Genomic DNA, 18,267 nt, shown 5'->3' with positions numbered 1-18,267 from the left:
TACAGCCACTGTCGTGTCAGGCTCCCCACCTGAAGGAAGACGTGAAGCAGGTCTGTGAGGGAGTCCCAGGCACCGTTGACCTGTTTACCTCCACCACCCAGCTGTTCCCACTGTGCTGCACCATCCATTTCCAGAGGCCTTCTGTTCTGAAGAAGAAAAATCTTGAGCTGAATTTGCAGATGGTTTTACATCATATGCTGGTACCACCTGAAGATGGATATTTATGACACTGTAGCCACACTCAGGGGTGACCCAGAAGGGGAGTGGTGAAGGGAAATTCTCCTGATGAATGGAACTTTGAGCAATGCAATGGAACTTTTTGCTTGGAAAGAGATGGTTAGAGATGTAGATCCACTCTGACTCATGGCAGTAGCAGTTGTTGGGCTTATTCATTATGGACCTGGAAAGAACATAATTGGAAGTATGCGGAATAGGTATATAGATGTGCTTCTCAGTGGGTATCAGGTAATATTTGTGTTCATTGTGAATGCCCATCAAAGAGTAACCTCAACAGAGAAGGGTCTCTGTAATCAAGTGGACCAGGTGTAACCTCTGGATTCTAGTCTCTTTCCCCAGCCACCTTTATCCTTGCTCAGTGGGCTCATGAAAATGATGTCAGGGTGGCAGGCTGGAGGTTGTGTATATGCTTAGCAATATGGACTTCCATTCACCAGGACCAACCTGGCTGCCACTGCTGCTGAATGACTAGCTTGCCAGTTGGAGAGAGCTGACACTGAATCCCTGAGATAGCATCATTCCTCTGGTATTTCTTATCACTTACTTTTGACCAGTCAACTCATTTTATAGCAGGTGAAATGTGGCATTGGGCTCATGCTCATGGATTTATGATCTTACCATGTTCTCCACTACCTTGAAACAGCTGAATTGATACAACAGTGCAGTGTTCTTTGAAAACTCACTTCACCAGCTGGTGGCAGTTCTTTGCAGTTCTGGGGTAATGTTTTCTAAGATGTGGTTCCAGTCTCTGAATCAGCCACCAGTGTGTGGTGGTATTTCTTTGGTAGCCAGAGTTCATAGTTAGAGAATCAAGAGGTTGACAAAAAGTGAATGAAGTCCTTTCACTATTACATCCCTAGCAAAATTTTTGCTTCCTTTCTCAGAACTCTGGGGTATACTAGTTTAGAGTTCTTATTCCCAAAGAGAGGAATGCTTTTACTGGGAAAAGCAGTATTGGTCCTGTTGAACTAGAAGTTGAACACCTGGCCACTTCAGCTTTTTCATGCCAGTGAATTGATAGGCAAAGCAAAAGATTACTGGATTGGTTAGGGTGATTGAGCCTGACTCCCAAGTGGAAATTGAGTTGCTGCTACACAGTGAGGGTGAAGAGGACTATGTGAGGAATGCAGTAGATCATCTGGAGTGCCTTAGTACTTCCATGACCTATGATAAAAGTTAACAGAATATGAAAGCAATTGAATACAGGCAGGGCTGTTAATGGCAATGGTTTGAGTCACCAGCCAAGGAGCAACAACCAGATGAGATGATTGCTGAGGATAAATGGAATATGTAGTAGACAGTAGAAGAAAATTATAAATGCCAGCTATGACCTCATGATCAGTTATAGAATGAAAACTCTAGTATTTATGAATATTTGTTCTATCTATACCTTAATATTTGTGTATATATAGTCAATTCTTTTTCTCCTCTCTCCCCAGTTCTCCTGTATTTAACTTAAGGTGTGTTAGCCTAAGTTAATACTAGGTTATACTTACTTAATGCGAAGTTAAATACTAAGTTAATACTAGGTTCTTAGTTAATGCTAAGTTAAATACTAGGTTAAGTGGTTAACCTAGTATTTGAGTATTTAAGTTATAAGATATCAAAGGGGAAATACGACGAAGCCAGTTACAAAAGGAATCAACATTACTCAAAGAGAAAGTAGACTTTGTATTCTCTTTTAGGAAGATAGCATCTTTTTGGTTGTATGCGGATGGTTGTATTATGTTAGACTGAAGCATGTTTTTGCTATTGTCTTTATTTAGGATTTAAATACAGTGAAAGAGGTTGGTACACATACCATATTGATAGAGGGTACTGTGGTGGTTTGTGCTATGTCAGTTTACTTAAGCTGGTTCTATAGTATGATTCCTTCCCTGTATGGTTGTGGGTTAGAATTGGCCAGAAGAGAATTTATGTAAACAGCATTCATTAACTTCTAAAGGTTTCTCTGGTTAGATGTATTTAAGAGGCACAGAGGTGTTGGTGGGTTCCAGCTTGACCTTGGTCTCCTTTGTTCCGCATCTAGCTCTTTTTCCTGGTTACTGACAGTTTGGTCAACAGTGGCTTCAGGCCCCTCACCCGATACGAGACCTACAGAAGCATAGGTTCCCAGATCTCCCCAGGAGCATTTCTTTTGCAGTCCCATTTCTGCAGCTGGGTGTGGTTGGCTTCTCAAATTGATGACTCTCTGATCCTCCCACTTGCCTTGTGGACTATCTCAGCCTCCCCAACTATCCCTATAAATTGTATAACATAAAATTCTATAATTAATTTCTTTTTTTAAGTTTATTTATTTATTTTGAGAGAGAGAGAGAGCGAGCGAGCACGTGCGTGAGAGCGCACAAGCAGGGGAGGGGAAAAGAGAGAATCCCAAGCCAGCTCCATCCTGAACAGCATGAACTTGTGAGATCTTGACCCAAGCTGAAATCAAGAGTTGTATGCGTACCCAACTGAGCCACCCAAGGCACCCCTGTAATTAATTTCTTATTCTCTAAGTCTTAGTGGCCCTGCTTCCCAATTTGAATCCTGTCTTAATACACACTACTTGTTGGTAAGCATCTATCACATTTATTGACTACATGGCATTCTAGTATATGAATTTTTTTTTTATCACTTGTCATTGGGCATTTAGATTATTTCTATTTTTTCTTTTTTCACTGTTATAAACAAAGGTGGTGTGGACATCCTTGAACATATGGTTTTTTGTTTTGGCACTTGACCTTGTTTTAAATTTCTTTTATGTTTATTTTTGAGAGACAGAGCACGAGTGGGGGAAGGGCAGAGAGAGGGAGACAGGGGATCCAAAGTGGGCAGCAGAGACCTCAGTGTGGGGCCTGAACCCATGAACTGTGAGATCATGACCTGAGCTGAAGTCAAACAGTTCACTAAGCCACACAGGAGTCTCATTGGCACTTGACCTTTTATTTCTTTTGGGTAAATTTCTGGAAGTGAAGAATATATGCATTTTATTTATATTTTTATTTTATTTTTAAATTAGGCTTCACGCCCAGTGAGGACCCCAACGTAGGGCTTGAACTCACAACCCCGAGATTAAGGCCTGAGTTGAGATCAAGAGTCTTGAGCCACCTAGGCGCCCCAAGAATATATGCATTTTAGAGAAATGTTATACTTGTCTAATTGCACCCTCTAGCAGTATGTGAAAGTACTTGCCCAGCCTACACTCTTGATCATGATGGCTCTTTGAGTTTCTTTTTTTTTTAAGTTTTTATTTAAATGTAAATTTTATTTAAATTCCAGTTAGCAGTTGGATGGGATTTTGCTTGGGATTCTCTCTCTCCTCTCTCTCTGCCCCTCCCCCATGCACCCTTGCTGTCTCTCTCTCAAAATTAATAAACATTGAAAACAATTCCAGAGGTGCCTGAGTGGCTCAGTCAGTTAAGCATTCGACTTTGGCTCAGGTCGTGATCTCACGGTTTGTGAGTTAAAGCCTCGTGTTGGGCTCTTTGCTGACAGCTCGGGGCCTGGGGCCTGCTTCTGATTCTGTGTCTCTCTCTCTTCTCCTCCCCCACCTCCGCACTCTGTCTTTCTCTCAAAAAATAAACATTAAAAAAAAATCTGGTTGGTTAACGTACAATGTAATCTTAGTTTCAGGTGTACAAAATAGTGATTCAGCACTTCATACAACACCCGGTGCTCATCACAAATTCACTCCTTAATCTCCATCACCTATTTAACCCATCCCCCCCACTCACCTCCCCTCTGATTTCAGTTCTTTTAAGAAGAAAGAAGATCATGTGAGAAGATAATTAGTTAACATGGAAGGAGTTAGTGGAAGGAGGCTAGTGTCTCAGACTAAGTATGAAATATATTCTGTCAATAATACTTAAACTAATTATGTGTAACTAATTCTGTGTTTAAATGTAGTTGCTCTTTTAGGGGCGCCTGGGTGGCTCAGTCGGCTAAGTGTCCCAACTTCAGCTCAGGTCATGATCTCACGGCTTGTGAGTTAAGCCCCATGTTGGGTTCTGTGCTGACAGCAGAGAGCCTGGAGCCTGCTTCGGATTCTGTGTGTGTTTCTCTCTCTGTCCTTCCCTCGTTTGTGCTCTCTCTCTTGGTCTCTCAAAACTAAATAAATGTTAAAAAAAAGTTTTTTTTAAATGTAGTTGCTTTTTTGCAAGCTGGGTTTTTACAGGTTTTGCATTAAGTCTGTTTTTTACAATACAAGTTTTGTAGTATATATAGGAATTAGTCTGGGATAAATGTCACTGACTTAGGCTGTCATTACGGCAAAACTTAAAATTTCAGAGTCTGAATATTTAGTTATTGGAAATGCCCTGGGGATATAAATTAACTTGTGAAGGTTTAAAAACAATCTTTTTTTTTTTTTTCCTCTAAGTTTGTTTATTTTGAGAGAAGGAGAGGGAGATAGTGCACCAGTGCATGTGGGAGAGAGGCAGAGAGAGAGGGAGGATAGAGAATCTTAAGCAGGTTCTACGCTCAGTGGGGAGCCCCATGTCGGGCTCGATCTCACAAACTGTGAGATCATGACCTGAGCCAAAATCAGAAGTCAAACTCTCAAATGATTAAGCCACCCAAGCGCCCCTAAAAATATATTCTATATTATTAGGGTTGAATTTTGAATTTTATATAGAGTATACTAGCTGTTGATTGTATTACCTCTTCTATTAAAGATGAGTGTGCCACAACTTTCATTCCTTGACCATCAGAACTGTGTGATAGGCACAGAGACTTCCTCTAGATTTTGCTGGAAGCTCATAGGTCTCTTAGCAGTTGCTTCAGTGGGAGGTGGTAGGAGGATCTGTGCTAAGGCTTACAATAGCTAGATTTCAACCTGAATTGTTAGGCAAACAATTTGTTCTTTCTGCTGGATATTTGCCATAACCTGGTAGAGTTTGTTTTATGTAGTTTTCACTTTTGTTAGAATGGGAACTGTGTTGGAGAAAATTATATCCTTTCAACGCTAGCTGGGTATTGAATATATGCATACCTTAATCCCCATGACTCCATGCTTACGAGGTTTGTTTGTCAGTGGTGAACCAACATTTAGTCCATGTGCTCTTTTTCCCCCTCATCCTTTCCACAAAATGATTATAAAATTTACTGGAAAGTTTCTTAGGTCTCAAACCAATCAAACCTTAGGTTGGCCTTCAGCAAAATAGATGTTTTGTTTTGTGTACTTTGTGATATATAAAGCTCACGTCTTAAGTTTTTCCTATTAGTATTACCATACTTGTGTTTTTTTTTTTTTTTTGGAGGGCCCTTAGACCAAGAAGTGTTCCTTATATACTGTATTTGATCAATTCTAAGAAACTTCCTCCTCACCCCCACATTTTAACCTTTTCTGAAATTGGGATGCATTTTACAGTTAAAAAGCTGGTAGAGCACTAGTCATTGTCTGTACTTGTGTGAACTTGGTTGTTTTTGCTGGTGGTTTAACCAGTTTATTGAAACCTGTTAAATCATTAAGGACCATTTGAGGAAAGAGTCGAGTCCTGGGTTTTGCTTTAAGAAAGTTTTGGCAGGGGGGCAACAGCTTCTGGTAGGATTAAGATAGCACTAGTATCAAAATTTGCAGAATTAGTGTCAGCAGCTTGGAAGAAAATTCTGGAAATAATGGTAGAGCCTTATCTTAAAATATATTGTGTTACCCGCAGTGGGAAGTTCACAGCATCACCTATATAGTATTCTTGCCACTTTGCTTAATCAGAATATAGTTATAAGGAAATAATCAGACAAATCCAGTTTGTCGGACTTTCTTAAGACACCTGGTCTGGATTTTTTTGTTTTCAAGTTTGTTTGTTTGTTTATTTAGAGAGTGGGAGAGAGGGAATCCTGAGCAGGCTCTGCATTGTCAGCATGGAGCCGCATGCAGGGCTCAAACCTATGAGCTGTGAGATCACGACTTGAGCCAAAGTCAAGAGTTGGATGCTTAACCTATTGAGCCACCCAGGCACTCCTGGATTTTTAAAATATCTATGTCTTTAACATGAAAAACGATCAGGGTCGAAGGGTTAAGGTTGTTTGAGTTTTAAGGAAACTAAATAGACATGACAATAGTTGTAAAATCTGGTTAGATCTTGGATCATACAAAAGATAAGAGGTTTTTTTTGTTCTTGGGATTTGGATAACTTTGAACATGAATTTTCTAGCAGATTTTATTACTTTCTTTATGATTAAGAGAGACCATCTAAATAAATCTGAAAAAGCATTTTCTATAAATATAATTCTTCTAAAGAAAGCACTCTGACACAATTTAATTGGCATTTTTTTTCTCAGTCATTAGGTAAAAATGGTGCATCTAACACTATCTGGTTTGTTGGAATCATTGAAATAGAGTATTTTTTTATGTAGATTTAGGTTATTTTTTAATGGATTGTCATGAAATTGCTTCCATTAACTAATTGGGAAAAACCTTATTTAAACCATTTAAAATATTCTGTGGGGAAAAATACAGACTTTGGAAAAGTTTCTGGGAGGTTTGGATTAGAAGAGAGTTGGGGCACCTGGGTGGCTCAGTCGGTTGAGCGACCGACTTTGGCTCAGGTCATGATCTCACAGTTTGTGAGTTCAAGCCCCACGTCGGGCTCTTCGCTGACGGCTCAGAGCCTGGAGTCTGCTTCAGATTCTATGTCTCATTCTCTCTCTGCCCCTCCCCCACCTGTGCTGTGTCTCTCTCTGTCTCTTAAAAATAAATAAATGAAAAAAAATTAAAAAAAAAAGAAGAGAGTTAAAAGTTTTTAAAAGAAAAAAAGAAAAAGAAAAGTTATTAAAAGAAATGACGTGATTACATTTCTAGAAAGGGGGGAGAAAAGGTATAGACACAAAAGCAAGATGGCAGAAAACTTTTGATGCACATGAGACCTCCCCTGTTTGTTACCTAATAAGTAGGTCATTAAGCCACTTGCAGTTAGGGCAGAGAGAAATTATTGCTTTTCAGAGAAAGCAAATTATTTTCAAGTCCTCTTGGCAGACTTTCAGGAAGGTTTCAAAGTGAGAAAGGGAATGTTTTAATTCAAGTCATATTATTATTTTGAAATGTTATTTATAGCATTCTATAGCATATGTGCTTAGGTATATAGGCTCTGTTTTCCATATAAGATTTATTTTATTTAACATTTATTTATTATTATTTTTAATTTTTTTAATGTTTATTCATTTTTGAGAGAGACAATGTAAGCGGGGCAGGGGCAGTGATAGAGGGAGACACAGAATCTGAAGCAGGCTCCAGACTCTGAGCTGTCAGCACAGAGCCTGACATGGAGCTTAAACTCACAAACTGTGAGATCATGACCTGAGCTGAAGTGGGATGCTTAACTGACTGAGCCACCTAGGCACCCCCGTACAGTACATCTTTTAATGAAGTAGGGCCCTACCTCAGAATGGCACTTTTTTTTTTTTTTAAATGTTTATTTATTTTGAGAGCATGAGCCAGGGGAGGGGCAGAGAGAGGGAGAGAGAGAATGAATCCCAAGCAGGCTCACCTCCCAGGACAGAGCCTGACATGGGGCTCGAACTCACAAACTGTGAGATAATGACCAGAGCCAAAATCAAGAGTCTGATGCTTACCTGACTGAGGCACCCAGGTGCCCCTAGAATGGTACTTAAAAAAATTTTTTTTTACGTGTTTATTTAATTTGAGACAGAGAGAGAGGGAGAACAAACCAGCAGGAAAGGGGCAGAGAGAGAAGGTGAGAGAGAGAATCCCAAGCAGGTTCTGCACCATCATTGTAGAGCCCAATACAGGGCTCAAACCCACGAACCAGGAGATCATGACCTGAACCAAAGTTAAGAGATGCTTAACCAACTGAGTTGCCCAGGTGCCCCTAGAATGGCACTTTGAACGTTAGCTTACTGGTTTGTATTTGGAACTTAATTGTACAGCTAATATGTTACTATGAAGAGTTGGAAGAAAATGATTAGTTTTATTAAAATTGTAAAATAAATATGTAATTAATAAATGAGTGGTGCCTAGTGTGTGAAGTAAACAGATTTAAGGGCAGAGCTAGAACAAAATGACAGTATTGGTGTTTTGGTGCTTATTTCATATGATTAAAAATGTCTATTTAATAGATACTTAATTTTTAAGATACTTTCTTTAAATTTTGTTTTTTTAACGTTTATTTTTGAGAGAGAGGGAGAGAGAGACAGAGCGCAAGCAGGGGAGGGGCAGAGAGAGGGGGAGACACAGAATTCGAAGCAGGCTCCAGGCTCTGAGCTGTTAGCACATAGCTTGACGTGGGGCTTGAACCCGTGAACTGTGAGATCATGACCGAGCCTAAGTCAGACACCTGACTGAGCCACCCAGGCTCCCCAATTTTTAAGATTCTTTCTAAGAAAAGAGTTCTGAGTTCATTTAAAAAATAAGTAAACATTAATTTTTCATGTATTTCAGATATAAATTTTTGCGGGCATTATAAAACCATGTAAAATGTGAATTTATAAAACTAAATATGATACTGAAATTGAAGGGCAGGCATATGGGGTTATCATTGTTCTTTCTACTTGTATGTATATTAACTATTACTCGGGAGCAGTAGGAGGTATTCATAATTAACTGTACATGTTTTCCTCTGAATGCCTACAACTACTAAATGATGCTATCTCTTGTTTGATCATTTAGAAGAAATTGGATTCAAATTTGTTTTTTTCACAGGGCTCAATATGTTGATGCTCTGATTAAAATCAGCTTAATATTAGAGGATTTAAAATGAGGCAAGTAGGCAACAAACAGGCTACTGCCATAACCATGAAGCAGTTGCACATTTTTTTTTTTTTTTTGAAAAGATGCTCAGGAAGAATAGGCCATGGAGAAATGTCCACAGTACATCATTTAACGAAAAAGCAGGACTGAAGGGTATAATGTCAGATTTTACATTCTTGCATACAAACACATACTGAGAGACTTGGAAAAAAAATACACTAAAATGTTAACATGGTCTATTTGAATGATGGGACCATGATACAATTTTTCATTCATATTTTTCTCTCTTTTTTAGTATTTTTCTGATAAAAACAGGCAAAAATTCAAAAACTATACAGCATTTTTCATTTAGAGTGCACTTGTTTTAAGCATAGTCATGACAACGTTCTGTGCCTTTTAGGATTCAAGTATTTACTTGAGATAAAGAGAGGGAGAAAGATTTTTGTTGTGGTACTAGATGAAGGTTGAGAAAATGAGGGAGAGGAAATATGGTTAAAGGTAAACTTATGGATATGAGAGAGTTTGCTTATAGATGGTAATTTCCACTTTAGGGAGTGAAAAAAAGAAATTACTTTGCCTATGTGGTCACCTTGCGGGACTTACAGGTATAGATATCACTTGAAAATGTTCTTTGCTCCAACTAGCAGATCCTGACTCACTAAAGCTTGGTTTCCACAGGTAGACAAGGAAGGAAGAAGAGAGCTAGTTTTATGTATGGGCTGGTCATAAAATTCAGTTATCTAAGGAATTTCCTGTTTAGTTCTTAGCTACATTGTTTATTTTGAGTTTAGCTCTTTTAAGTAATTAACTTTTTCTTTTAAAGCTGAACATGTTTATTTCCATTTTAAGCAGACTTCATCAGTGGCATAAGACAGGGATGGCAAAATGGGTTTCATATCACATGTCAACTTCTAGAGTGATTAGTTAAGAGTTTTTAGATTTTGCAGAGAAGACAGCTATATATAATTAACAATGTCTGTTTTAGTTCTTTGGAGAAATTCTGGCTGTTTGTCTTCTAGTTTATAATCCATTTTGTTTTGATACTTGGAATGTACTAAAGCTGTTGGTAGTGATGCAGGTAAAGTATAATAAAAGAACAGCAGAGACCAGCTTATTGGATACTAAACTTACAAGCCTGAAATAAGCAACAACAACAAATCTGGTGCAGATATTGCTTTTAAATTCAGTGGTCTATAGAGGAAATTAACTAACTTGACCTGTGTCTTCAATGAAGTCGTGGCAACCCACATGTAGGTATTGAGCACTTTAAAGTGTGGCTAGTTGGAAAAAATGAATTTTTAAATTTCCCTTAATTTTAATTATTTTAAATTTATTTATTTATTTATTTTTAACGTTTATTTATTTTTGAGACAGAGAGAGACAGAGTGTGAACAGGGGAGGGGCAGAGAGAGAGGGAGACACAGAATCTGAAACAGGCTCCAGGCTCTGAGCTGTCAGCACAGAGCCCGATGCGGGGCTTGAACTCATAGACCGCGAGATCATGACCGGAGCCGGAGTCGGACGCTTAACCGACTGAGCCACCCAGGCGCCCCTAATTATTTTAAATTTAAAGATGGAAGCAGTATAAAATAGTTTCCATTAAACACAACTCTGTTGTTTTGATAGGGACTACATTTTACTTTTAACAGTTGCATTGGAACGTGCATGAGAGGTTTCTCTGTGTAGGCCTGGAAGAAACACCCATTTCTGTTACCACTGCATTGCAATATTTAGTTTTATGACTATGCAATTAGGGAAGCTGGGAAATGAAGTATAATTATGTGCTCTGGAGGAAGGGAGGATAGTGCAAAGCTAGTAGTCTCTTTGATGCTTGTGAAAGAAAAGTGTGCAGCTTGTATACTAAAAACAAAACAAAAGGCACATGAAACTCTAGAATTCAGTGGATAACTGAAAAGTATCATTCAAGATGAAATCTGCCTAGTTTTAAACATACTAAACTAAGAATTGAAAGTACTTCCTTAGATTCATAAAGGGCATATATCTTTATAAAGGTCAGTTGCCCCAAAAGCCAGTGCAATAGAGCAAAAAAAAAAAGAAGATATACAGATTGGGAAGTAAGAAGTAAAATCACCTTTTGTGATTGTCTATGTACAATAGCCTAAGAAATCTACAGAAAAGCAACCGCAGCAAATAAATGAATTTAGCAATGTTGCAGGATTACAATACAAGGTCAATATTAAAAAATCAATTGTATTTCCATAAGCTTGCAATGAATAATTGGCAATTGAAATGATAAAAACAGTATCATTCATGATAGCATCAAAAAGTATGAAATACATGGGGTGCCTCGGTGGCTCAGTTGGTTCGGTGTCTGACTCTTGATTTTGACTCAGGTCATAATCTCACAGTTTGTGGGTTTGAGCCCCATGTTGGGCTCCACAGTGTGTGTGGAGCTTGTTTGGGATTCTCTCTCCCTCTCTCTGTGCCCCTCCCCAGCTTTCTCTCTCAAAATAAATAAACATTAAAAAAAAAAGTATGAAGTACATAAGGATAAATTTAACAAAATGTTTGCAGTTAGTATACAAACACTTTAAATTCTCCCTGTGATGTTTTTTTTTTTTTAGAAGACCTATATAGTAGGGGAGGGTTATTGTGTTTACAGCTGGAAGATGCAGTGTTGTTAAGATGGCAGTTTTCTCCAAGTTGATTTCTAGATTCAGTATAATCCCTGTCAAATTTTTAGTGGACTCTTTTGTGGAAATTGATAAAGTGATTCTAAAATTGACATGAAAGTGCAAAAGACTTAGAAATATCCAAAACATGGGGTGCCTGGGTGGCTCAGTTGGTTAAGCATCCGACTTCGGCTCAGGTCATGATCTCCCCGTTTGTGAGTTCGAGGCCCGCGTCGGGCTCTGTGCTGATAGCTTGGAGCCTGGAGCCTGCTTTGGATTCTGTGTCTCCTTCTCTCTCTGCCCCTCTCTTGCTCATGCTCTGTCTCTCTCTGTCTCTCAATAATAAATAAATGTTAAAAAAATTTCCTAAAAAAAAGAAGTATCCACAACAGTCTTGAAAAAGGAAAACAGATGTGGGGGACTTTAGTACCTGTCTTCTAGAGTTATTAAAATTCTAGTAATCAATACAGTATAGTACTAGATGAGGATCAACAGGTATTACAGTGGAACCCAAAAGAGAGCCCAGAAGTAGACCCACATATATGTAGTAGTCAGTTGATTTTTGAGTAAGTGCCAAGACAATTCATTGAAGAAAAGGGTGATCTTTTCAACAAATGATGCTGGAGCAATTGGGATATCTATATATAAGAAAATGATTTTGATTATTACCCTAATTTACACCTCATGCAGAAAGTTAATATGAAATAGACCATAGCTCTATCAAATGTAAGGGCAAAAATTATAAAACTTCTTTCCTCCATTTCTGGAGGAAAATATGGGGAAAATCTCAGTGACCTTGGGGTTGGCAGAGATTTTTAAAAATAGGACATAAAAATCATGAAATATAAGAGAAAAAATTGGTAAATTAGGCTTCATCAAAAGAAAAACATTTTTTTTTCTTTGAAAGACTATTAAAATAATGAAAAGGCAGGCTACGTGTCTAGAAGAAATATTTGTAAAATATATCTGATAAAAGACTTGTATTCAGTATATATATATTGCCACACACACGCATATATCTATATACATATGCAACTCAGTAATAATAAAAAACCAGTTAAAAGTGGCAAAGATTTGAACACTTTATCAAAGAAATGGATAGTATACAAGTATTTGATAAGATGCTCATCATCATCACTTAATAGGGAAGTTGAAATTAAAACCCCTAGTAAAATTAAAAAAGACTGACCATACCAAGTGTTGTCAAGGATGTGGAGAAACTAGAACTCACATATATTGCTGGTGGGAATACGAAATAGTACTGCTACTTTGGAAAATAGCTTAGCAGTTTCTCATAATGTTAAACAGAAACTTCATTTACTGTGGACTTAGCAGTTCTACTCTTAGGTATTGCCTAGGTATTACCCAGGAGGAATGAAAACATGTCCACAACAAAGACTTGGACTCAAATATTAATAGCGGTTTTAGTCATAGTACCCCCAAACTAGAAACAAACCATCATCAGCTGATGTATAAACACATCAGCTGATGAGTAAACACATCATGGTAAATCTGTACAATGGAATACTGCTTAGCAGTACCAAGGATGCATTTCAAGAAGCCACACACAAAAGACTATATATACTTTTGATTCCATTTATATGAAACTCTAGAACAGGCAAACACTCTAGAACAGGCAAAAACTGTGTACACATTTGTCAAAACACACTGAAGTGTATACTTAAAAATTTATAAAGCTGACGCGTTCCTCCCCTCCTAGGATGGTCCCTAACATCCTCCCAAACTGGGCAATGACCTTTTTAAAAAAAATTTTTAGGGGCACCTGGCAGGCTCAATTTGTCCTTGAGGAACATGAGACTCTTGATCTGGGGTTGTGATTTCGAGCTCCATGTTAGACATAGAGATTACTTAAAAAAATTTAAAAATAAAAATTTTAATATTGTTAAAAACTCATATTTAAGCATTTCATGTGTTTCATTCCATCGAAGTTATTATCTTCATTGATGTTTACATTGTATCATCTGTGGCCTATGGCAGCTTATTCCACCTGATTCTTTTTTTTTTTTTTTCTCAATGTTTTTATTTATTTTTGAGACAGAGAGAGACAGAGCATGAGCAGGGGAGGGGCACAGAGAGAGGGAGACACAGAATCTGAAGCAGGCTCCAGGCTCTGAGCTGTCAGCACAGAGCCTGATGCAGGGCTTGAACTTACGGACTGTGAGATCATGACCTGAGCTGAAGTCGGATGCTTAACTGACTGAGCCACCGAGGCACCCCTATTCCACCTGATTTTTGAGTCCTTTTGTCATGACCCTAGAGCCTTGGTGGCTTTCACATGCCTTGCAATACACATAGTGCATCTTGTACATTTCATGTCCTAGACTTGTTGTTGGCTAAGAGTCTAGATTCCTTGCAGTGGGAACTGGTATTAGAGATCATAATCTGAGTAATAAGTAGTGTTCCATGGCTGTTAGACAGTTATTTTTAGGCCTTTTCTTATCCCCCCCCCACTTTTATTTAGGTATAATTGACATATAAAATTGTAATATATTTAAAGTGTATATCATGATAGTTTGATGTACATATGCATTGAGGAGGATTCTTCATATCTAATGAACATATCTGTCACCTAACATATTTGTCTTTGTGTGTGTGTGTGTATGTGTGTGTGTGTGTGTGAGAACATTTAAGTTCTACTTTCTTAGCAAATTTCAGTCATATAATACGGTGTTACCAACTATAGTCACCATGTTTTACAATTAGGCCATTTCTTTGGACAGAGGTAGGATATTGATATGTGATATGATAAAATACAAATTCAGTTTGGACTGATGGTTTCAATTTAAATCCAGAACCTTGTTTTTTTTTTTTTTTTTAATTTTTTTTCTTAAACCTTGTTCTTCTTACATCAAGAGTCTTGTGAACCATGCCAAAATCTCACTTCTCAATGACATAAACATGTAATGACTTGCTTCATCTCACACTACACAAATAACAGTCTCAGGTTAATAATTCCCACACTATCATCAGCAATAAAATGATTGAAAACAGTTTCAGGGTTTCTTTTCTCTTTCAGTTATTTTTGTCTTAAGGATAAATCTCATTTTAAGAATGATTGGGGCACTTGGGTGGCTCAGTCAGTTAAGCGTGTGACTCTTGATTTGAGCTTAGGTCATGATCTCACAGTTTGTGAGTTAGTCTTTTACTATTACAGATAGTGCCAATATGAATAACTGTATAATATATTTTTGCCAGTGATTCTTTGAGATGGATTCCTAAAATGAGTTTACTGGGGTAGAAAAAAGAAAATTGATACGTAATTTTGCTCTGTATCAGAATCTTTCTGCACAACTTTGCAGAGTACCTTGTCAGACCTTTGCATGTTCGACAGATGAGTAGGTGAGAAATAGTATATCACATTGGTTTGCATTTGCATTACTTTTTTATAGTGAATGCAGTTGAATGTCTTTTCAAATGGTTAAAAGTGGTTATATTGCCTTTTTGGTGAACTGTTAGATTTGTTTTTTAAATTGATTCTTGGCCTTTTTATAATATTTAGAGTATATATTAATGATATTTATGTTTTGTTTGTGATCTAAGTTGCTGCCCCCACCTTGCTACAAAGAGTTTATCATCACTTGTCTTTGAACTTAGCTCTGTGAACTTTGTCTCTGAACTTTTCTCACCACCAGACTCTGAGTTATGTACAGGAGTTTGGGAAGAACAGGTGGGTAAAGGATTGTGTTATAAGATTCACAGTGGTTTTTGTGGAGAGAAGAGACATGGTCATAATGGATAACAGGGAGGTTGGAATTCTGATGTTGGTTAATGGATTTAGTTTGTATCATTGTTGGTAGGTGTTTGGATTTTTTGTTAACATTTGTTTTTTTTTTTTTTTTTCAATATATGAAATTTGTTGTCAAATTGGTTTCCATACATCACCCATCCCAAAATGTTAACATTTGTTAAGTAGAGACCCTGGTTGGTGAGCTAAGGTTCAACAAAGGACTGCAAGGGAAAGTGAAATAGAGTAGTTTATTATTCACAAGTCCTGGGTGTACACAGTATGATGCCTCCAGGAGACACAGGGAGAAGTTCAGTGCAGGGTATATACAGCGAGTGAGCAGCAGGACTTGAGGCACATCCCGTTATTAGGGTCCTCGGCAGAATGCATTGGGGTTTCCAGGCTAAGTCTGGATTGGTTAATTAAAACCCAAAACAGCAGGATTTTGATAAGTTCCGAGGCGGTCTTATCGAAAGGCACAAAAGGGGAAGAAGTAGGAGACAGGAGAGATTGTTTATCCCAAGGTGGGTTTGGGGAATTATATCAGGAACTTAAATTCACTTTTGACCCTGAGGGCTGTTGTCTGGGGCATCCACTTGTGGAGGAGCTAGTGTCAATTCAAGGCCCCTGTAGGCCACTTTAGCCACACAAAATGGATGCTGAGGCAACAAGCATTATTCTAGTTTAGCCAAACTGTCAACAGTGAGTTGGGAGCTTGGGGCTGGCAGAAGGTTCTGAAGATGTAATGTGATAAATTGGTGGTTGAGGGGCTGTAATGTGTACCTCTGATGACAGTCACTTGGTGACTCCTTAAAAAAAATTTTTTTTTAATGTTTATTTTTGAGAGTGTGTGCACGTGAGTGGGGTTGAGGGCAGAGAGAGGGAGACAGAGGATCCCAAGCGGGCTCCATGCTGACAGCAGCGAGCCCAAAGTGCGGCTCAAATTTGGACCCTGCCTTGAGCCGAAGTTGGATGCTTAACCGACTGTGCCACCCAGGTGCCTCAGTGGATTGGCTGCTCAGGAGACAGTGGGTCCCACCTGACAGGGATTTCTGCCATGGCCTTGCCAGTGTTCTGCAACTATCATCAGACTGCTCTGATAAGTTTTTTGATTCAATTGAGCCTTTCTATTAAAAAATATAATTATAACTCTCTTTTTCTATAGCATATATGTTTAATGAATATAAACCTTAAATAAGTATCGATTGTTTTTGTTCTTATTTTCAGGCTGCAGATAAGAGAAAAGCTTTAGAAGAGACCAAAGCCTACACAACCCAATCCCTAGCTAGTGTTGCTTATCAAATAAATGCATTGGCCAACAATGTACTCCAGTTGCTGGATATCCAAGCCTCTCAGCTTCGGAGAATGGAGTCTTCCATCAATCATATCTCACAGGTAAGAACTTATAAAAGGCTTTAAATTCACATTTAATCAGCTGGCAGAATAGAAGCAGCATAGTCAAAGAAGTAGATAGCCTGGAAATACGAATTCCTTACTTATCTTACTAACTGTAGTTATTATCACTTCTGGCTTCAGCTTTGAATTCAGTAAACCCACTTTTTTTTTGTGATAACATATACATAATATAAAATTTACCATTTTGACCATTTTTTAGTGTAGAGTTCAGTGGCATTAAGTGTATTCACATTGTTGTGTGACCATTGCCAGTTAACCTACTGTAAAAGCCTTTTTTTTGAAGTAAAATAAATTGTACATAATTAAAGCATACAATTTTATAAATTTTCGTATACATATTACCCAAGAGACCATCAACACATTCAAGGTAATGAACACCTCCCACCCCCTTTTTTTCATACTTCTTTGTTATCCCACCTTTCTGTCCCCTGTCCTCAGGCTTTCTGTCACTGTGGATTAGTTTACATTTTCTAGAATTTTATATAAATGGAATTATATGATACATACTGTTTTTTTGTCTGGAGTCGTTCAGCATAATTATTTTGAGATTCATCCATGTTGTATGTAAAAATAGTTCACTTCTTTTTTTTTGCTGGGTACTGCTTCATTGTTTCACATTTTGTTTTATCCATTCACGTGTTGATTAATATCTGGATTGTTTTTGGGTTTGCCTATTACAAGTAAAACTTTTGTGAACATTTGTGTACAAGTCTTTATATGGCCATATATTTTTATTTCTTTTGAGTAAATTAAATATGTCTTGAGTGGAATGGCTAGGTAACATGGTAGTAGATGTTTAACTTTATAACCAAATTTATACCTGAATTGTTTCCAAAATTATTATACCATTTCATCTTTCTACCAACACTGTAGGTGAGTTTCAGTAGTTGCCTCATATCCTCACCAGCACTTGCTATGGTCAGTCTTTTTAGTTTTAGTTATTCTCATAGGTGTTTTAGCCATTCTAATACTGAGGTTTTAGTTTCCATTTCCCTAGTGATTATTAATGATGTTAAACATCTCTTTGTGTGGTTTCTGTAGACTTTAGTATTTTAAGCCTTGTTCATCTTTGGTCACATTTATTCCAAAGTGTATCATATTTTTATGCTATTGTAGGTGGTATTATTTTTATACTCTTAGCTTGATCATTTTTTCGCTCGTATGTACAGAAGTACATTTGACATTTGTATATTTACTTTGTATCCTTGTTAAAGTCACTTAATAGTTACAGTAGCGATTGTATAGATCCGTTATAGTTTCTTTACAGAGGATTATGTTATCTGTAAATACAGTTTTAGTTTTACGTCTTCCCTTTAATTTCTCCCATCCTCTCCTCTCCTCTCCTCTCCTCTCCTCTCCTCTCCTCTCCTCTCCTCTCCTCTCCTCCCCTCCCCTCCCCTCCCCTCCCCTCCCCTCCCCTCCCCAACCCTCCCCCCCCATTTTTTTTTTTTTTTTTTTTTTTTACCTTACTGCTCTAGTTTGAAGCTTCAAGAAAATGTTGGATAGGAGTAGTGAAAGTGGACACTGTTGTCTTGTTTTTATCTTAGTGG

At 37.8% G+C, this 18,267-nt stretch overlaps 1 protein-coding gene across 8 annotated transcripts in view; it reads left to right on the top strand.

The window, feature by feature from the left end:
• The window catches only part of ABI1 (abl interactor 1), a 126,379-nt gene that overhangs the window by 34,670 nt on the left and 73,442 nt on the right, over positions 1-18,267 (top strand). For all 8 annotated transcript variants that reach the window (XM_007081310.3, XM_007081315.3, XM_007081313.3 and 5 more), the window contains exon 2: positions 16,529-16,696. In XM_007081310.3, coding sequence (XP_007081372.1) covers positions 16,529-16,696 — 168 coding nt within the window. The remainder of the gene's footprint in view (positions 1-16,528; positions 16,697-18,267) is intronic.

Source organism: Panthera tigris, chromosome B4 (genome assembly GCF_018350195.1).
Source record: "Panthera tigris isolate Pti1 chromosome B4, P.tigris_Pti1_mat1.1, whole genome shotgun sequence".
Lineage (NCBI taxonomy): Eukaryota > Metazoa > Chordata > Mammalia > Carnivora > Felidae > Panthera > Panthera tigris.
Note: the sequence above shows the minus strand (reverse complement) of the source record. Positions and strands in the feature narration are given on the sequence as shown.